The following is a 23,002-nucleotide window of genomic DNA, read 5'->3' as shown; positions in this document are numbered from 1 at the left end:
TAGTCTTAGCACTAAGTTACAAGGTAAATATCAAGTTGATAAGGAAACAGTGATTAGGGGCTATATATATAGGCAGGAAATTGATGTTGCACAATGTGGATTAGCAGTTCCCAACTACCAGGTACAAATGATTAACTTTGGAATGGTGATCAGTCCTATCCCCTTAATGCACCATCTTGGTTGCCAGGGCGGTGTTAGCCATTAACTCAATCAACTTATCATTGCCAGTTCTGTCAAGAATGTCCGCAGAAATGGACTGCTGACAGAGTCTATTTCACTAGGAACCTCGACAATATGGCCAGTCTTAGTCCTCACAACACACAAATCACTTTACTAAGTCTTTTCCCAATTACTAAATTATGTATTAATTCTTAAAAAGTCGGTCATAAAAACTGAAACTTTTAAAAAGAAAGAAAGAAAGAAAGAAAGAAAGAAAAATGTTGAATATAATGAATTCTATTTTTAAGTCAGTCATAAAAACTGAAACGTTCGATACGAAAGAAAGAAAGAAAGAAAGAAAGAAAAATGGTTGAAAATGGTTTTATTAAAGGATGATTTTATACAATTCTTTGATAAATTTGTTTTAGAAATTTGAATATCCTCAGAATTAGTGAAGCTATCTCTACTGTACACCTCCTGACCCTGACCCAGTTTTTAGTCCCTATTACAGTTAAAAGCTCCACCAGATGTAAATTAACAGGTCCATCTACTTCTCCATAGAGTCTTTCCTTCAGGATCCCCTGTAAAATCTCCTGGTCTTTACATCAGGTCAGAGAAATACAGGATGTTACTGATGGTGTCTACTCTATATTATAAATGTATTAATCCAGATATCAAACTCAAATGAGATAGAGAGTGAGAGAGAGAGAGAGAGAGAGATTAATTGAGATGGATAGAGAGAGTGCCTGAGAGATCGACAGTTGAGAGATGCACAGAAGCTGGGAGAGATAGACATTTGAGAGAATGAAAGAACCACCGACGGAGAAGGAGAGAGTCGAGATCTCAATGAAGCAGATAGTGATAGACAGTCAAGATGGAGAGAAAGGGAGATAGATAGACAGTCAAGATTGAGAGAAAGGGAGAGAGAGATAGTCAAGATTGAGAGAAAGGGAGAGAGAGATAGTCAAGATTGAGAGAAAGGGAGAGACAGTCAAGATTAAGAGAGAGAGAGATATACCGAGAGAGAGGGAGACAGATAGATAGTCAAGGTTGAGAGAAAGATAGAGAAATAGACAGACAGGGAGAGAGAGAAAAACAAGATGACAGAAAGAGAAAAAGAAAAGAGTTGGACAGACGAGAGATAGCATGAATGAAACAGAGAGAAACAAGAACAGTAAGAAAGTGATAGAATTTATATTTCAATTACCAAGCTCCTGGAATATCATCAAAAAAAATATTTTAATTGATACTTTTTATCTCATTAAATATAGTATCCACATGTTATTTATTTTTGCCTTTTGGAATTGAATTCATTCCTTTCATCTATAAAACAAAATTCTATATTTTTTTTTTATCTCTATGATATATAGAATTATTTTTATAAGTAATTAAATCAAGGTCTTTGATAATCAATAGCAAGGTTATCTCTGTCAGATATATATATATATATGTATAACAGACTTGTAACATTATATCATTTTGAACTTGTGCAACTTCATTGCTTGCATGAATTATGGCAGTCATTGAAAAACCCAGCAGAAAAGTGGCAATTTATCATACATCAAAGAAAGCAGAACTCGTACTGGGGAAGAAGACAAATTATATTTTCAAAAAAAAAAAAAAAAATTTTTTTTTGGTCTGAAGCAGGTGACTTTCTACTGTGTAGTCGTATATAAACTTTCCCAGGAACTGACAGAGAAATAGGCAGCAGTGAATGCCATTTAATTCATATATGAACTATCATATTTCTTTTTCACCGAGAACTTGGTTATTAGCCACTTCTATGGCTGAACGTAAATTGCCTTTGACAATGTTTAAGTCATTGGCACTTAAGAGTCTTTCGGGAAGGGTCTGTTATTTCTTATTGAGAGAAGTTGTATACGTTTTTCTAGCCATTTTGTTCTTGTTCATTGTGCGTATATAATAAGTGATTTGTGGATAACTGACAATTTGAACAGAACTGCTTCCTGTCGTCCAGTACAATACTCGGTAATGACCTCAATGGCCCAACCTTTTTTGCCCAGGAGCCGAAAGTTGGAGACACATGTCTGTCGATATGCTTGAGCGCCTCTTTCTACAACAACATACACTTACCCAATCAGAGTGCACGGTGGAGACCAGGCAATCTTAACCCAACAGTACACACACACACACACACAAACACAAGCTCACATTTGATCCGACCAGTAGGCCACTGGCGTCACAGTGATTTTCTTAACAATTCAATGACTGGAGTATATATATATAACATTCAAAGGATATCTGTGTAGTTCTACTGGACCTGGAGGTTAGTATTCTATAAATGTAACTCTCCTTTTACAAGGAAAACATGAGTTTGGTTTTCTCCTCGTGTGTATAGTCAGTACAGGTAACATTGAGGTGTTCATTTCCGTCCATCATAAGAACCACTCAGGTAAGATGAACGCTCGGCTTTGATCTCTTTAAATCGCTGGCTCAACTAGTGTTGACACAATGTATGATAATCGGCACAACATCAGAACAATGTCTACCTCAAAACATTAGAAAAAACATACGGTCCTAACTGTCTTATAAACATTAACCATGCTAACTTAAAGGGGGTTTAAAACTGGTCTAAAGATTTTGCTTGTCAGATTTTCTTATAAATAAGTCGGTTGAACTTCGGAACATGCTACAAATTCATGATTCATGGAGCAAAAATTCTTCACATTTGCTATCTGATTTATTATAGTTTAAATCTTCTCTATTATAATTTCTACAGGTAATCGGTTTGTATTTCCTGTGTAAACTTATACGACGACAGAAAAAAATTACTTTTGTACCGAACAGCCCTTAGATATAAATTATTCTTCAAGAGGCCAAGCAGTACGTCAGTTTTAAAGGAATTATAAAGAAGAGGAATTTTTACCAGTCTATATTAAGTGAAACTTGGAATGACAGGCAAAGTGAAATGGATGTCATCATATATGATGGATGATTCTTCAGTACTAATTTAGCCCGCGTAATAGGTCCATCATTTGTTTCTGGGTTAGAGTCGTCGTGTAGGAGTGTTTAAATAGTTAAGCGAAATGGAATACTCTCGACATTTTAGTCGAAATGATAACAGTCGCTCCTCCTAACGGATCAGAAGTGTCCTCGGGACTTACTGTTAGTGTTTGTACAGGAATCACTTAAACAAACTAAGGTAAGGTCCACACTACGACAAAGACAAGGTCCTACGCTAATTTATTTACAAGTCTCAAACGATGGCTTGTTTTTCAACATTCCTAACAGCGTATTATACTTACGCCTACGCTAATTTGTTGATCATATTTAACACTTAAGTGAACTTTCTGTTTTCATTAAGAGAAAAAACGTAACTTAAAATAAATCATGTCATTCTTGTACTTTGGGAAAATATTAAACATAACCAAACCAATGTTGCTGTGTCTTATTGTTCCATCTCTAGACAAATTTAAAAAAAAAATTTAATGAATATTTTAAAAGTCAAAAACACTTATTTGTTATAATAATTAAAATAACTGTGACACAAAGAAACTTAATCACTCCTGATTCTAATTAAAACGAAAAAAAAAATCTAAGTGACGTTAAGAACCTAATTAAATCCAACATCACAAAGAAAGCATTATTTAATGATCCGGAGAAAATTTTTATTGACAATAATGAGTCTTTATTTAGATTAACGATTTGATGTTGAAAGTACTTCAATCTCTCCTTTGCATACTTAAAAAGAAACTTTATCTAGTAGAATGAAGCATTTGTTTCATGTAATGTATACACGTTACTTGTCATCCATCATATTAGCTATTAGATTGTTGACATTCTAATTAATGGGGGGAAATTCTAGCATGGGAGCCCCGGGGGCTGTTTGTCAGTACAAGGCAGGTTTGGAGGACGTTGCACTTTAGCTGTACTCAGCAATCACAGGTTGATGGAGGATGTTTTCAGGACATGGCGCTTCTACTTTACGGCTCAATTAACCACAGGACATTATTAGTTGGTGCATTTTGGCTATCTGATCATAATCTTTCAGTCTCCTGTACTTCAGACCCACCGTCTTGTCTTGTTGTGCATTCCTAATTTCAAAAACCCTAGCTGTCTTTAATTTTGTACCCGTACATTCAGAACTAATCTTTGAGCCCTAGGTTCATCTCTGAACCATCGGTTCAAAACCCCCAATTGTCTCTCTTTGAGAGATTCATCTCTGAAACATCAGTTCAGAACCCCTAATCATCTCCCTTCCAGAGATTCATCTCCGAACCATTGGTTCAAAACCCCTAATTATCTCCCTTCCAGAGATTCATCTCTGAACCATTGGTTCAGAACCCCTAATTGCCTCTCTATCAGAACGAACCATCAGTTCAGAGCTCCCAAATGTCAGCACACTTCTAGAAATTCATCTCTGAACCATTGTTTCACAACCCATTGTCTCCCAAATCAAGATATCACTCTGAACCATATATTCAAAACCTTTCATCTTCCTGTCTCTAAATACTGTTTAAAGCACCCCAAGGTCATTCTGCCCTAACGATCTACTTTCTGTGAGCTAGCAGCGTGGTTCTCAGAGGTTCAGAGTGTTGATGTCCTCGACCGTCCCGGTCCCTCAGGGTGTCTGCTCACAAATTTGACTACAGACATCATGGCACACACTTATTATAGAAACAACTCTCACAGGGAACTGAAGATCTTTCTGGGGCGATAAGAATATCAACTTGAAATGTCTTTTTTACATTTTCACTTCTTGTTCAGTGTCAATCAGGCTAACTTATGTTCCTCCACTCGTTGTGTCTCCATATTGTTGCCCTTGATCTGTTTTGCGATCGGCTGGCTCCCTATGATAATGGGCCTTTTCCTGTTGGCCTACCCTGTGTGGTGTTTGATGATCGGAGCTGTTCGGGGGCATAGGTAATCATCTGGAGCACCGCTAATCAAGTGTAATAGCATGATCATACCATGAAATATGTCGGGGTCTGCCTGGTGCCTGCTCCCGTGCTGCCTCTCTCCAGAAAGAGAGAGTAGCATGGCTTGTCAGCTCGGTGTAAATGCTATGTGAATTATTGGTTTGTTCTGCAGGTTAGCATAGGCTTCTCTGAAGAAACTTTAATCAAAAGACTATAAATATTTATTCGAAAGGTACACAGCACCAAAGATTTCCCATTTATCACGAACATAAAAAAAAAAAAAAAAATGTTTTAAAAAAAATGTTTTATTCGTGCTAACTATCGCTATTATCTGCATCGTGACTGAAAAAACATTTTTCATGTCAGCTACATTCTATTGAAGTCAGAAATTGAGAATGGAACAAAATAAAAATTAGGTAGGTTAGACTTTTGAAGGTTGGGAGTGATTTAACAAAGAGTACACATGCCCCCTTAAGTGACCGTCCTGGAGGCCTATAAAAAGGTCATAAAACTGTTCAATACTAAAATGGAAACGAATATTTTTATTATTTTTTTTTTTTTTTTGCAAATCATATCGACTTTCATAAATCAAGTGTAACAAGAGGCTCTAGGTAGAACAGTCATTAACCTTTACAGGGAAAATTACCTGGTACACACGACAAAGTACCCAGAGTATCCGTAGATAAAATCTCCAAGGAAACCGACCGCTATCGTTTCAGCGATTCAGGACATGAAATCAATAGATGTAAGGGAAACAGAATCAATGAGGGTAGCAGGCTTGTTATGTGGTTAAAGTAAACCGACCGGCTGATAAGAGTGTAAGTCTAACCAATAAAAATTGTTACGACTGTATAACAAGGCTGTAGGGACATACAAACATTTACTTTGGTTTGTAATGGAGGAAAAGTAAAACAAACACATTATAGTGAAAAGGAAATTTGACTTATAAACCAAGGAAGCTGTTAGTTTTTACTGATCTACCTCTATTATAATATAATCTTCTACGAAATACTGTCCTACAACTTAAAGGAATGTTGTTATTCTTTTAAGAGGTTTAAAGTTTTCCCTTTCTCCGTGGGCTTTCCTGTTTAAAAGCGGAATTTTAGATATATTTTAAGTCTTTTCCAAAACATTTTTTTTAAAACCTTTGCTTTTCACATGATTTTTTTTTTAATATATCTTCTTAAACCGTAGATTATGAGATGTCATGTCATAGCACGTATGTTAAGAAAATCTCTTGAACCTAAATTTCAAACAAAAATCACACGCAAAAAATTATTATAGAAATAGAACATAATGAATATACCTCTCTGATAATTGGTATTGATGACTAATCAAAAAACAACTTTTATTAAATTCGAAAGAAATGTAGAAAATGTCCTATTTGTTATGTTCTGACATTTTTCTTTATTGTGTGAAGTAGCTGGGGAGTCTATATAGAAATCAATAAAACAGACTTGATACGCACAAATCTTGGGTGATTATTAGGTACAAGGGCTGTCATCAGTCAACCATGACAGCGGTCATTACTTTGTAAGGTACATATATATCAATCATGATTAACCCTATCTATTATCATCGGCCCTCCACATAGGCCCCCAGTCCTTGGATGCCTAATGGACCATCACGCCAATCATAACTAATCATAACCATATCACCGGTCAAGCGGCCAGGCTTTCCTGTCTACACCCTGTCAATCAAACTGGACATGCCACCATGCTCATGTCCACTACCAAAACAAATAGCCGCAGGTCATCCATTTGTAGCGACACCTTCTTCCAACACCTCTGTCGCCAGTGTGCAGACATCTGTGCACCGACCCTACAAGGTGACTGGACATTAGTGACCACTGAGTGGACACTCTGTCCACTAGACCTCCTTACTGTCAGAAAATTGTCTTCCGATTCTCCATCACCTGAAGCCGTGCCTGTATAGTTTATGTGTCCCAAAAGGAATTGTGTCTGCCCTGGTTTGGCCATTATGTGTCTAGTATATATTTTCAAAGACTCTCTGGACAGAGATATTGGTCTGGTCAGTTCTGGTCAGTATGTGTGGTCAAGGCTATAAAAAATATCTAGATATAGGAACATTTCTACTTGGTGACCAGAACACCATGTACTTTTATCAGTTATAAAACATCAATCAACAAGATGTCTTATTATAAAGGTATAATATTATACAATAAATTTGACAACTGAAATGAATGTAGTTTGAAATATTACTTCTCTTACACTCAGAACACCTCATTAAATTATCAATCTAACTTTAAAAACTTCATTTAAAAGTTCTTTTCATGTATAATTTTAATTAAATATTAATTTTTTGAAATTTTTTATCAAAATACTTCTTTTCCATGGTATTCATTATAATATACAACGGCTTCATCATTCAAAATATTTCTTTTTTCTCAAACGTTTCATTAATAAATTTCCTTTCTCTTTCTAAATCTCATTCAATCAATCAATATAAAAAAAAATTACTGAATAAAGTAATTAAGCTTTTCTAAATCAGCATTTTGCATAAATTTTAATAACTGTACAAAATGCAAATGCGAAGCCAAATGCTTGTATAATGCAAATGTATTTTAAATCATACCATCGGGATTACATTGTCTGTATTCTGACCTTCAGCAGGGTTTAAGACCAATAAATACTGCTTGTCGGGTCCTTCATTGGACACCAGACATCTTGTAAGTCCCGAGACGGCCAATTTTCCATTCTAAACAAGCACATCAGTGATCCAGATCTGCTTATTCGTTATTATTTCCTAATCATTAAAGTCTTTCTGAAGTCTCGACATTTTGAAAGTTTATCACTGCAAATTCCGGCATAATGATGGTTCCGATGAATGGTATTAAGAGTCATGCGACAAGAGTTGTGCGGGACATGGGGACCGGCTGCCTGACTCAGACCCTGAAAAAACACTGATTTTTTGTCAGCTGCACTGATAGATGTCCTTTAAAACCAGCAATTTCCTTATTTTTCCCCCAGACAGCACTTAAATTCGCCCACAGTTTTGAAAAAGATTATCAAAACACCTAATGATAAATGCATCGACCCCACCTCTTCTAGACACAGTGACTGCGAAAATTTGTACAACCGATAAAAAACGAAAACAGTCCAACAAAAAAAAAAAAAAAATCCTAACCATATTTATATCATGGGTGCACGAATCATTGTGAAACACATACAACTTATCGTACTAAATCTGATCGATTTCACTCGTGTGATTGACACATAGAAAAGCGGCTATCGTTGATAGGCCTCAGTAAAGGGATATACAAACTTCCTAATCTAGTGGGCAATGCAAATCAATCGTCCAGCAAACATTTGCATTAAGCCAGATTATGCTTGTCAGACAAATAGTCTATGTAGCTTAAATGCTTGGGGCAGTTCAAATATGGTTATTATAGGAGGTACATGTGGATATAGTGGTTATATACAGACCGGGCCGTAGGTATTTACGACAGGAGGCAACGCTTCAAGGCATGGAATACACTCACCTACAGTAATATATCCCTAACTCCTTGACTTCAATTGAGTGAATACATGTTGAAGTATGTTGAAGTATTGTTCAAGTGCTCTTGTTATTTTGCCAATGGCTGTTCTGATTAATACTTTCTTTCTATAGATTCTATTTTAGCAATGGGATTGTAAAAATACTACGGTAAGTAGTGAAATTTCTGTGTTTTCCTTCAGCATACACAACTTTTAAAACATTTTTTGGTTTCTAATTTTTACGACTCAATAGTTTAAAAATATTTCTCGTGTTTTTGTTAATGCTTCAGATAAAATATGGCTTCCGAAATATGCTAACAACATAATATAACTTCCTGCAATTCATAATGATGTTATAATCAGCAATTTGCATTTGAAATTTATACTGTACAGTTTCAAATTATTCAGCAGTGGTGTATATGGACAAATGTATGGAATATTATTCAACGTGATAAAAAAAAAAAAAAAATTGAGAAGAACGATGATAAACAGTTATTATGTACATGTATAAAGAGTAAGGTTTTACATGTTTTTGTAAAGAAGAACACCCAGGCTGAACCCAACTGGAGAAAATTACACAGTGATATGGAAATGATATTAATGCAAATGATATCGAGCTAATCTGTTTTATCTAAAGTGGCAGGAAAGTGGCCATAAACTATTTTCTCAATCACATTTCTGTTTACAACTACTTCTTAATAATTTATATGATAGCATATCACAGCAGCTGTGCTGTACCGAAAAGTCCAACCTGGACCTACCCTGACCTAATTCACTGCTGATTATAAGGCCGTATCACGCTACCTGTAAAAGTTAAGGTGTGTTAACGAGATAATCAATCAATCATAATTAACGATAATTAGGCCAAGAACAATATGACCACCTCTTATCCAATCAGTTTATTCATCCGTCAGTGTTAACGTAATTAGCTGTCCTGTCCGCCCTCATGTCAACTGTCGTGATCAATTCATACAGCGCCTCTCGCTGCATTTGTATGAGATTGGAAAATTTATTTCAAATATCCATTGCACAAAGCTATGCATTTTCTCGGTAATTGGTTGCAAGTCGGGTAGTTTGCATAAAAATGAATGCCTTCTTGAGACACAAAAGTGCAAGTACCATCCCCAAGGATTCAGTGTTCCAGCGAAAGGCGGGCGAGGGGGAGGGGGTCGGGAAAGGAGGAGGGGAGGGGGAGGGGAAAGGGGAAAGGGGAGGGGAAAGGGGGAGGGGGAGGGGAAAGGGGGAGGAGTAACGGTAATGAGGAGGATAGGTTTCCAGTCCGCCACACTGCACATGCATTCAGCGACCAGCTCAGTCAGAACGAGATTTTATTTTGCATGTTTATTGATTGGGAAGTTTTAATTAACTTACATGATGGCTCAATCACCTGACTGAAGAACGCCAGGCAAGATATATAAGGCCCACTCGAGAGTCACTACTGCCATATCGGCAGCCTCAGTGCGACCCCTCATCACTGGAGCCTCGTACATAGACACTTAGATGCTCATCATCGGCAGGTGATATTTTCTGCCTTTTATATCACAGCTTGTTTCTGTGGGACTATCTGAAGGTGTAGTTTACACAAAATCACACACTGGATGACATTTATGTACATCGGGGGGAAAAAGTTTTTGAACACCTCTGCAAAAGGTAAAATTAATGTGAAATTTGTTTTGGGCTGCTGAATGAGTAAAGTGTATGGGACTTGGCTTGTGACGGGCTTCAAAGTGATGAATAGCAATCTTTCCACTTTTAAACACATCATAAAAACTTCTCGTCTATCTTGCCTCAACTGACACACTTCAACTGTTCAACTTTGATGCACAATCAATTTGAAGGAACTTGAATTTGATATTTATGTTTTTATAATCAGATTTACATTCAATTAGTTGGATTTTTTTTTTTATCGTTTCAGATTTTGGAATTTTTTGAGATGACTGGTGAACTGTAGTCGGAGAGAGAAACAGCATCCTCTGTAGGGCCTGTAGTTAACACAATACTGACAAAACGAAGGGCAACGACATACATGAACACTTTCGCCGGTTTGTGGTAAAATGCGGTTGTCGGATAATGAAAAGATTCAGTCCAAGCGGCCAACACTATCCTGACCCGTCCAAGCCCCCAGAAAACGGGCCCGAGGAAATAAACGCTGACAATATCAACGATGGAAGTAAGAAAGTGAAAACGTCACAGTCATTTGAATCCCTTTTTGACAACGAAACTTTGAGTGATGTCATTCTTAACGTTAACGATGGCCAATTTGTGTTCAATGGCCATAAGATGATATTGGGAATGAAAAGTGATACATTAGCAGCTTTATTAAACGAAACAAGTGGTTTGGATTCGGACGAAAAGCCGGTGTTGTGCCTGCACGAGTCTATCGAGTGTAGCCTCGTATTTAGTCGTTTTCTTTATTTCATATACAGCGGAGCTGTTTGGCTTCATCGTGATTACGTACTCCCACTTCACAAGCTGGCGGCGAAATACTCCGTCAAGTCCCTTGTACATCATTGTCAGAGTTATGTGACACAAATACTTCACAATATGATGGGAGTTTATGAAAACATTCGTGGATTCCAAGTCGAGGTTGTCTGTGATCTTTATGAGTGCAACTTATTCCCAGAGGACATTAGGAATTTATCATTCAAAGTCTTGTGTGCCAAATTCAAAGAGCTTGTGCAGTGTGACAGGTGGCAAAACTGCAGCTGGCAACTCGTATGTGACCTTATCCGTTCGGATGACTGCATGGCTGAGGAAAACTTAATCCTCACCTCCGCGACGGACTGGATGAAGAAGAATAACCTAAGTGACAAGACACTTATTGAGGATATCCTTGTTAACATACGGTATCCATTTCTTCACAGACGCATTTTGTACCAACTTCAAAAGAACGGAGCGTTCAAAAACTTTCCCCAGGTTCAGGTTTTGGTTAATAATGCAGTGCATTATCACTGTTTTAAAGATTTGGCCGAGGCAAAAGACGAATTCGTAGGATTGCAGTATACGCCGCGCCATTATCAATCCCGATCGTTTACCCCCAGTGTTCTTTCTAGTCGTGCCCAGTCAACCGACCAGATTTCAAACCTTCATCACCTTCAATCGAACATGGTCAACGGCACCATGCCATCTAATCAACTGTCGCACTCGAACCTGGAGCAAAACATTCTCAACCACAGTGTTCTTGTTCAGAGCCTAAATCAACCGGTGAGTTTCGTTCAAAACCTAACTTCTTCCCAACTTGTGCAAAGCGTACGGCCAAATGTGATTCGTAACACGGAACCAGTAACAGTTTCCATGACTCCGGGAGTAATTCCGTCCTCCGTTGTTTTAAACGGTAACAACATGTCTCATAGCCACAGCGACTCTCGAAATTCGACAGTGGCAAGTGCTCTTGGTCCTGTGACATCATCAGTGACGCCTAATATGCCCCCTGCAATGAATCTAGTGCAAAACCTTGTGTCTAATACTGCTTTCGGGAACCCTGGCTCAAAGATGGGAGAAGCTCATCACGCTGGTTATAGGTGATGGGGACGGATGTGTTTTTGATCTGTTTAACCTTAAAGTCACCTTACGGAAATGTTGACAAGATTTCAGTGCTTAAAATACTCACAGAAAATCACAAGTATCGAAATAACATCAAACTCCTGTACATTTTATGAGGAATTTCATTTTGATAACCATTTTCTATATAAAGTGCTTACATTAAAGGCCTAATAAATCAACATTATAGCACCCCTGTGAATTTCTTGAAGGATTTCTTGAAGGATTTCTTGAAGGATTTCTTGAAGGATTTCTTCATTTTAAATGAACACAATATATCTGGCTGGTGTTTTTTGAAGCATTTTGTTTTGTTTACATTCATGGATTACAATAAAAATACTTTTATTGAAGGATTTATTCATCTCCCTTCATTACGAAATAAGCAGACGACTGCTGTTGGAATCTGAATCAGAATCAAGAAATGATTTTGTGAATAGAGAAATTCAAATCTTGATATGGAAAACGTGACAAACTGACATCGTATATAAAGGACTGTTATGTATACTGCTGGTTTTTCACCTTGAAATTCATCTCAAATACGATTCAAGACTTTTTTTTTCTTTTTTTTCAGTAACTGTTTTTCAGTCACAGCAAAAATTGGGAAGTTAACTGTCGAAAATATGATAATGATATGAATGAAGCACAATTAAAGATATAAATTTGGGTTAACTTTTTTGAGAGGGGGTTGGGGGAGGTCGGTTAAACATTAAATAAATACATACATTTGTAAATGCATGTGGTTCTATGAAATACAAATGATGAAATATCATTCAGCCTGCTTATCATTTGACGACGATGACGACGACGATGATGATGATGATGATGAAATCTACAATAAACTATTTAAATACATTCAATTGTCAACATTTTATATCATTAATGTATGATTTTAGGATGTTGTTTCAGTATCGAGGTTTTATAATTCTTCATCAGGCGTGGCTTGATTTGTCATCACTGAACTCAATAAATCAGATGTTAATTTTAATTCAAATAATCTTTTTTTCATTTTTAAAACCCAAGAAGTAGGAACGAAACAACACAAAATGGAGATCAGTATTTACGAAACATTATAATACATTACAACTTGACATCAACAATTAAATGACTGAAACTTTCAGATAATCTCTTGGGGAAAGACATCTTTTTCCAAATCATATACAGTGGAACTTTGTTAACTCGAACACAACGGAACCACGAGAAAACTTCAAGTTATCTGGGTGTTCGAATTAAGCGAGATGTCATTTTTGGTGCAAAGTTTGGTCAATATTTGTCAACATTATATAATCATTATAACTCCGCTCTGTCGCTCATCAGTTTAGAGTAAAGACTGGTCAATACATGTAAATATATATGTCATATTTCCTTCTGTCTCTCTTCTGTAGTTTCGCCGATACGAGTTTCTTTCACTTAAATAACGGTATAATGTTCATGTCAAGTTCACAAGTATTAACGATAAAAAGTGGAAATCAACCGAATAATAGACAAAAAAATAATTCAGACAAATAATCAACTTTTATATGAAATTAATGAAAATTAGAGCTTAAACCAGACATGTTGGAAAACTTGTGTAGTGGCCAAATATTTAACTTCTTAAAAAAAAAGAAAAGTTTTTTTCATCAAAGACCCTTAAGTCATGAATAATACAGTTAATATTGTATGTTGGCACCAAATAAAGTTTGAAGCCGATCAGGAATTATTCACCACAGCCAAAATCTGATTGTGGAAACAACATTTCATTTTTGATGGCTTAATTTAATCTAGTCCCTAAACTGACGGGAAATTTTAAGTCTTTTATGTCCAAAGGGAAAATTTACAAGACAAAATTTGGTTATCTACTTAAAATGAAGGTTCTAAAGATAAGAAAAACCTGCTTGAGAAAATCCCAGCCTTGCTAGAAGAATGTCTGACTTAAAAAGAAAGGGATTCTTTTGACATTTTAACTCTGGTACAAGTTGAACATGCAGAGTTTCCTTTGATTGTGTTAATAAATAATTATCTGATAATTGACAACATCTTCAGTAAAATTAAATCCAGAGTGCCAGGATGTATTGACAGGCCATAACTGCTAGCTCTTAATAAGTCCACATATATACCACACAGGCAAGGATGAGTTTTCCAGCCATGTGCATAAATCATTTCGCAATTCTAAAACTGAAATATCTCATAACGCAAGCAAGAAAAAAATCTAACGATTATGTTGTTGAAATAGAGATTCCAGACACCAAAGAGAATTAAAAGGTCTTCAAACAATTAAAAGAAATACTTGGCACTTTTCCCTTGGATATTGCTCATTAGGGAACATTATTCATTGATCAAAAGAAAACTTTGAAATTATCATATGCTGATAAACATAGATTAAAGAAATAGTTCTGATAAGCACAGTCATTATGGAATTACGAGATTGATCTAATTTTCAAATATTTCGGCTTTTCCATAAAAATATGTGCCGGTATGTGACCTTGTCATAGATCCTCTTACAGGTACCTTATACCTTAACCGGACCCCATCAGTCAGAACTAACATACAGCAAGTCCATCAATAATCATTCCATTAAAATTTCTCCCATTAATATATAGAAATCCATTAAAAGTCCAAGTCTCATTAATGAGTTAATAGATTAAGGCAAATTTTTAAATTATTTATTTAAGAACTAATTATTACTGCGGTATTTTTTTTTTTTTTTTTTTTTTTGCTTTGTTTTGTTTATGTTTTTTTTTAAATATGCAAAATATCTTTATTTAATTATATATATCATCAAAAGGTGACAATTCTTATTCCCAAGGCAGGTATATCTTTATTTTGTTTTGTTGAAACTACTTTCATCATTTTGACAGTGCATGGTTAAAACACGACTGCATCTGACTTAATTATATGTTAAATGTTTATATACCTACACATATTTACTTATAGAGAAACCAAAACATATTTGACAGGTTTATGACAAAAACAAAATGTGATAAAATCTGAGAATTCAAGGGAGATAACACAAACCACAAGTTAAGTAGCATACACCCTTAAATTAATTCTATGCTGCGAAGGTGGTAGCCTTGAGCACAAATCCCATTAATCTAGACATGGTTGTTCTGTAAGACAAATTGATAATATTCAATTGAGGATGCACAAATTGGTGTTTAGACAATTTCGGCTGTCAAACATTTATAAATTGATCTCGTTAGTATGTTAGTGATACACACAAAAAGCCATCAGGTCTGTTCACAGATTTGACTGTACTGTACCATAAGGCATTACGGAGCCACCAAGATTCTATCTTAACTCACGCGTGCAACATGAGCGCATGCGAGAGCGTTGGAAGAGCCGAATACTTACAGTGCATGTGCATCTCCTGTTGTGAAGTTTACCTCTTTCTATCCAATTAAAGCCCTTCATGTGCACGGACTACATACGCCACAGTGGCCTCTAATTATATTACAGTCAAGTACAGAAAAAACTCAATTTAATTTAGACAAACTTTGGTAGACAAATGAGAAGTTAATCTCTTATCAGACAGCCTCTTCCTTAGCCCTGTACCTAGCGAGACTCGAAGTTCAATCTAATAGCTATTAGGTTATCATCCATATTCACTAAAGCCTGAAGCTACTGGGCACACCGCCACAGCTAAATCCCATTTGTATTTATTTTCCTTTCACAGTAAAATTAAGTTAAATGCTTTTTAGATCATCCAATTTTATCAATAAGATATTTTAAGTTGTCCTGGCACGGTGGTTGGTTAAGTTTTCTGGCCCAGCCTTTCCTAGAGGGAGGCCATGTTCCCCAGGACGCAAACGTCTTGTTTCGGATATGCAGGGGATGGAGTCCTTTGAGAATGAGGCTAATTTTTTAACACATGGGATATGTCAGCCCCGATAGGTGAAACACATATAGCAGTTGGATGAAGGTCTGACAACTGATCACCTTCAATAAAGAGAGCACTTCATATCTATTACAGCAACTGCACAATGCAGACACAGACAAATCTCTATATGTTTCTAATTTAATGTGATTATAGTGAAACGAATCTGTCTCCTGATAATACTGTTGTGGTTCAACCAATTCTCTGTCTAGAGAATAATACCCATAGTTTACGAGTTATGATATGTAAACGCTTGGAGCTATATTCATATTTCAAGTGGAAGATTGACAATTTGAACTTAAAGAGCATCACAAAGTTTGATTATTTCAACCAATAATTCATCACAATTACATTACATTAATTACATTTTACTTTTTGGACTGAAAAAGCATCACAGATTTTCTTTCTTTCAATCACAGAGCATAACAAACTTGACTATTCCAACTGAAAGGGTATAACGCAATTTTTGACAATTTGAACTCTAAAAGCACACTACTTTTGCACTAAACGAGCATCTCAAATTTGGAGTATTTCATTCAACTAAGCCAAGTCTCACAAATTTTGACATTTCAACTGAAAAACCATAAAAAGTTAAACTATTTCAACCATATTTCAACTGGAATAGCATTATAAACATTTCAGCACCATTTTTGATGACCTTGAACTTGAGACATTCGACCTCAAGGCAATTAATTATTATCACAATACTTTTTAAAAGCCTACTATTTCAACTATATTTCAACTGGAATAGCATTATAAACATTTCAACACCATTTTTGATGACCTTGAACTTGAGACATTCGACCTCAAGGCCATTAATTATTATCACAATACTTTTTAAAAGCCTTTCTCTGATTGGCTGGCTGTATCATGAAACAGTAAAGACATGTTTATCTATCTGCACATATGTGAACAATTGCCTTTTTCATAGAAATCAAGTAATTTCAAAAATACGTACAGACGATCAAAATCTTTAACAAATCAAATTTCTATTGTTTCAAAGACTCATATTCTGATCCATATTGCATAATTTTTTGCTAATTTATTCTTTTGTGTCTGAATTTGTGAATTTAAACAAAGCAAATTGATCATCTGACAAATGAAGAAAAATTCTACTAATTGATTGTGGCAGGAACACAAGAGTTGTGTTCAATGGTTACAGACCATCAATATGTTCGTTTTTTCATTTTTCAAAAGAGTTCAAACAATACTTGTTTTGTATACATTATCATAACTGTATAAAGCAAAATGAGGGGAAATTGGAAAATCAATGAAAACAAATTTTGAAAAACTATTAACGGATGACAAACTGCTTTCTTACATTGTTGCTCAACATCGAGTTTTACTTGAGAAACAATTACAGATTTCTTGAGAAAAATCAATTAACGTCATTATAGACAAAATGGCTTTCAAAGATATTATCGATTACGAAGCGACGACAGATGGACGCCGGGCTAATAGCTGTGTCAAAATCCTTTCACAGCATAAGAATGAGAAAAATAAAAACCTACCCGTATGATCAAAAATTGAAATTTTATGTAAAGTAGTATAGATTTCATCAAAGTGTACGAGTGTGAAAGCATGGTGAGTGGCGTCTTTGTCGGCCAGGTATAGCTAATGGGCCCCGTATATCACCAATGTAAACATCCTGTACCATATTGCTCTCTGTTAAACTACCTGTAACGGGCTGGAAATACAGTACAACATTCAATCTCCAAACCTTTTCAATTATTCCATAAACCACCTCCCTTGTTAACTCAACTTACAAATATATCATCTTTTTACTCTGTTTGTTTATTTTTTTTTAATTTTTTTTTGCAAACCACTTCACCACTTCATAGATTTTTCACAAAAGTTCACAAATATTGTATTTAAGTCGAGTGCCATTTCCAGCCCCCCTGCAATTTCATTGACTTCTCCGATGATGCTAAGCTTCTTTCACAATGTATGAACAGGCGGTTACTTACTGAAGCGGAAAGCAGTTTTCATTCACGCTCAGTCATTTGTGACATATTTTATGTTGGAATTAGCAATTTAAGCTCGATTCAATGATGTAAAATGGCTTTTCAGTTACAGCGGAGAATTTACATAAATAGATTCAACAAATAGCATGTCACAAATGAAATTAGTCCCACTGTACTGCGCAGTTAAGTGAAGTCTTGTCAGCCCAGCCAGGTATCGCAAGCTCAGAGTGTTCAAACACAAGACAAGTCCATTAGAGTATTCTATTACAAAACTCATAACAAGTCAATTTACAGAAAAAAAAAAAGATTCAATTAAGAACTTTTCTACAACTGTAGGGAAAGATCAGTTAAAAGCAAAAAACATCTGAAATAAGCCTTTATACAATGTTTTCTCTGTGAAATTTAAAGTTTACATCAGAAAAAGATACAGAAAGTCTGAAATCAGAATTTTAGCTGAAAATTTTCGTCTCCGAATCTCACGCACGCATTAACACTCATTATGAATTTATACTTTTCTTAATGCATTAAGAATTTTATTAAGTATCAACTCCAAACTGTGATATGGAAAATCACATAATACTACTTATACTGACACAAAATCAACTTGACTAACAAGAATCGAACACTGGTGATCCTATCACAATGTTTCAGCTCTTCAACAGTTGTCTGTGGAAGTCTACTGTTGCTTTAGACAACTGAATCTTCCTGTGATATATTCCCATTTCTAGTTGTAGCAGCCCTTGACATTATAATATTTAGGAACGAATCATAAACCCCTGTTGTATATCTTCACAACACAATGTCACACAATGTGAAGTTTCAGAAAGTTTGGCCTTCTTGATTCTGAAATAATCTCTGGAAACGAAATTACTGGTAGGGGGAGGGAGGGACAAACAGACAGACGGAGGGTCAAGGACAGACAGACAGACAGACAGACAGACAGACAGACACTGTGATTATGGTTGCTATAGAGCCCCCGCCATGTCATTAATGTAGGGACCTAATATCTAAAATATCTACAGTTGTATCAGACAACTGCATTTCCAATGGTATATTCCAAGTTCTAGTATTGTTAGTAACAGTCACCTTGACCTTGAGATTAGGAACTTCATAAAGTTTCATAGAGTTTGGCCTTATGGGTAACGAACAGACACGACACCCTGATTTAGGACAACTGCACCTGTCAGACAGGGCCTTAATAAATGAAACGACACCCTGATTTAGGACAACTGTACCTGTCAGACAGGGCCTTAATAAATGAATCGACACCCTGATTTAGGACAACTGCACCTGTCATACAGGGCCCTAATAAATGAAACGACATCCTGATTTAGGACAACTGCACCTGTCATACAGGGCCCTCATAAATGAAACGACACCCTGATTTAGGACAACTGCACCTGTCATACAGGACCCTAATAAATGAAAGGACACCCTGATTTAGGACAACTGCACCTGTCATGACGGCCCTTATAAATGAAACGTACAGTTGCTCTAGACAACTGCATTGCCTATGGTAAGTTCTGATGTTTTATATCCCTTTAAAGTTGAACTTGCTCTCTTGAAATTTTCCTGTGGGTTGTTCTTGGTTAAAATCTATGGAATGAGGACCTGTTGTAATCACTCAATGGATTTCATTAAAATACCAAGAATTTGTGAAGTTTTCACATCTAAATAAAACACCTCCAGTAGACAATCATTATGTTAGCTGATGGCAGGACTCGACAAGCTGATTTTATACAGGACGGAATCATAAATATTTCACAGTTATTAACAAGATCTAAACAGTATAACTCGTCTTTGTCATATTTTAAGACGGAAAACAGAGGTGATTTATTGTATAAGTGGAAACTGTTGCCTTTCAGCTGGTAAGTAGCGATAAAACTTATATTAAAATGTCCACGATGATGTATGAAGCAACTCATCACGTTTATATGGTCAGCAGTTTCATAGCCATGTCACTTTTTCTCTTTATAACCTACTAAGTGGACACTTAAAATAGCCAAACATATGACATTTCGTAGGTTGTCAGTTTTTTTCTGTATAATGCTTTATTCTCAGTGTTATTATTCCTTTTATGTTTAATGTTTTTTTCTGTCTTTTTCGTCCCTTTCTGTTTAATGCGCTTTACTCTCAGACGTTTCGTCCCTTTCTATAGAATGTTTTATTCTCAGCCATTTCGTCCCTTTCTGTATAATGCTTATTATAATTTAATATTCTCAGCCTTTTTGTCCCTTTGCGTTTAATACTTTATTCTGTCCTTTTCGTCCCTTTCTGTTTAATGTTTTTTTCTGTCTTTTCCTTCAATCAATAAAAAGACAATAACCTTCTGTATGATGTTTTCTTTTTCTTTAACTTTTGTTTTCTTTCCAATATTTACAATATTCATGAGATTTTTGGAGTGATTTCTTTTGAAAATTGTTAATCATTCTGATCAAATATCCTGCTAATTTTTCCTGAAACTCTAGGATATAATCACTTCTGATAGTTGGAAATATGTGCTATTAACTTTTATTCATTCTTCAAATATCTGAAGAATTTCAAGAGTTAATTTTGGATCGAAATACATAAAACATCCTAGCAAATGTCTTTAAGATATGAATGTCCCAACCCCCATACAAATTGATATTATTGTTTTACAAATTTCTATTTTAAGTATGTTGACCTTCACCTCGGGACCCTAAAACACAAACTTCATTGTGATAAAGCTCGATGTAAATCTCTTAAGACAGGAAGATGCTCAAAAAATTAGTTGGTGATTTTCTATAAATAGTAGTGATGACCTTGACCTTTGAACTCTGAAAATAAGCAAATCCCAGGAATTGTCCTGGTTGACCATTCCAAAGAGCTTTTTTAAATCACAGTTTACAAGAGAATGATTTTCTATAAATAGTAATGATGACCATGATCTTTGAACCCTGAAACATAATTCAGTCCCAGGAATTGCCCTGGTTGACCATTCCAAAGAGCTTTCACAGTTCTATAGAAACAGGTTGACTGACACAAATTTATATCAGATTTCTTCGTCAACTGTACAGTAATGTGCATGTAAGAGATTTTCAATTTGAACAGCGAGTACACATAGCAAAATGATATCTAGTCTAAAACTTACTGAAGACAATACAATGTCCTGCATGACCACCAACTGACAGATTTTACCTATAAAAGTCATCAGACATATATATCACACAGCCTACAAAACTTACTGCAATACTGCTGCATCTACGATTTCTATTTATAGAAACAGGAGTGATGTACGCTCGGCTACATCTTAATCAACATTAACTGTTACAAAAATAACGTACAAAAAATTTAATTCTCATAATGAATGACATGACAAAGTAACCTGCAATTCAATTATTAATAAATTCTCCTCATTATACATGATTTTTACGAATATTTATCGTCCTGTGAGGATGGTTGACTGATCGTACAGGATATCCTATGTAAAGTATACAGCTCGTAATCTTCAATCATTGCCAGAATTAATGGAGCTTTCTGCACTTGTTTGGTCCCTACAGAAATTCCACCTAAATATTGCATGTCAGACACACAGAAATCCTGACTCCATAATCAATCGTTATTTTATTGTTCATCTCAGTTGGTTAAGCACCAGTCACGTTATCACAGGTGAAGATCCGAGCTCTCTACCCGACGCTTGAGAAGCTGAGAAACGGGCCAATCTGTGCTGTCGTGGTTGTGTCTGTGGGACACTTTACCCTAATTGCTCTGATTGGCATGTCATGGGCTTTCTGTATGTTTTTCAGTGAGATGGTCACCAACTACTACAAGGAGACCAGCCCTCAAAATGACCCTGGCAGTTCATGGGTCACCAACTACTACAAGGAGACCAGCCCTCAAAATGACTCTGGCAGTTCATGGGTTACCAACTACTACAAAAAGACCCGCCCTCAAAATGACCCTGGCTGTTCACGGGGCAATAAACCTCATACTAAACCAGCATCATCGTTCAAACAGCGATTTCAAAAACACTAATTTTAATTTGTCAAACATACCTGAACCTTGATCGGAACCACAAACAAGTGTCAAAATAAGCAAGCAAAAAATATTACTCACTCAGAGACAGACACGAGGCCCAATTTCACAACATGGTACTCTGCCTTCCCCGAGAGATATTCACCCACAAAATTTGGCAATGGCTGAGCATACTGATACACTAGTGAGAAATGGCACACTGACAAATTTAATTAATATGTGAATCTATAGTTCTGGTTGTACCAGTTGGAATTTTATAAACAGCTGATGGAATGAAAAATAATCTTTAACCTGATACGTCCGCTTTTAGAAAACACCAGAGAAATATACCTGTATTAAAATGAATGATTGATGATTTCTTACTTAAAATTGATAAAATATGGGCAAGTATGAATATTAACATGGATTCCTTTGAAAATGTAGAAGAAAAATAATACCAGGTCAGAAGAGTAAGCGTCCTCAGATAGATCACGACGACACCAGCCATACAAGTCTAGGTCACGACGACACCAGCCATACAAGTCTAGGTCACGACGACACCAGCCATACAAATCTAGATCACGACGACACCAGCCATACAAGTCTAGGTCACGACGACACCAGCCATACAAGTCTAGGTCACGACGACACCAGCCATACAAGTCTAGGTCACGACGACACCAGCCATACAAATCTAGATCACGACGACACCAGCCATACAAATCTAGATCACGACGACACCAGCCATACAAGTCTAGGTCACGACGACACCAGCCATACAAGTCTAGGTCACGACGACACCAGCCATACAAATCTAGGTCACGACGACACCAGCCATACAAGTCTAGGTCACGACGACACCAGCCATACAAGTCTAGGTCACGACGACACCAGCCATACACATCTAGGTCAAATCTGGGTGATCTTGGTGCCCACCATTGAATGAATGATCTTAATTGGATCAATATCAGACTGTGATCTTCGATTTTTCCCTTCTTTGTTCGTTTCCTCTATATAATCTGATAACAAGAACAAATTGAACCTACGTGTGAAGTGTAAGAAATATTCCTCTAGTTCTTTTCAAGAAACGGCAAAATAAATTTTCAATTCTCAAAATCCAGGAAAGGTCGCCTATAG

General features: G+C 36.1%; 2 protein-coding genes across 4 annotated transcripts in view; one reads left to right on the top strand and one right to left on the bottom strand.

Moving 5' to 3' along the window:
- LOC117338457 overlaps positions 1 to 23,002 on the bottom strand; it is a 158,843-nt gene that overhangs the window by 48,323 nt on the left and 87,518 nt on the right. The gene's annotated exons all lie outside the window — the stretch shown is intronic.
- On the top strand, positions 2,288 to 13,061 carry LOC117338467 (BTB/POZ domain-containing protein 17-like). Of its 3 annotated transcripts, none has more exons than XM_033899824.1 (2): positions 2,288 to 2,446; positions 10,452 to 13,061. In XM_033899824.1, exon 2 carries the CDS (start codon positions 10,607 to 10,609, stop codon positions 12,059 to 12,061), a length of 1,455 nt encoding a protein of 484 aa, XP_033755715.1. In that variant the 5' UTR covers positions 2,288 to 2,446; positions 10,452 to 10,606; the 3' UTR covers positions 12,062 to 13,061. The 3 variants fall into 3 exon arrangements, with proteins under 3 accessions (XP_033755715.1, XP_033755730.1, XP_033755722.1); XM_033899839.1 differs by lacking the exon at positions 2,288 to 2,446 and adding an exon at positions 2,554 to 2,572; XM_033899831.1 differs by lacking the exon at positions 2,288 to 2,446 and adding an exon at positions 8,576 to 8,595.

This window comes from Pecten maximus, chromosome 1 (genome assembly GCF_902652985.1).
Source record: "Pecten maximus chromosome 1, xPecMax1.1, whole genome shotgun sequence".
Taxonomy (NCBI): Eukaryota; Metazoa; Mollusca; class Bivalvia; order Pectinida; family Pectinidae; genus Pecten; species Pecten maximus.
This window is presented reverse-complemented; position numbering and strand designations above follow the sequence as displayed.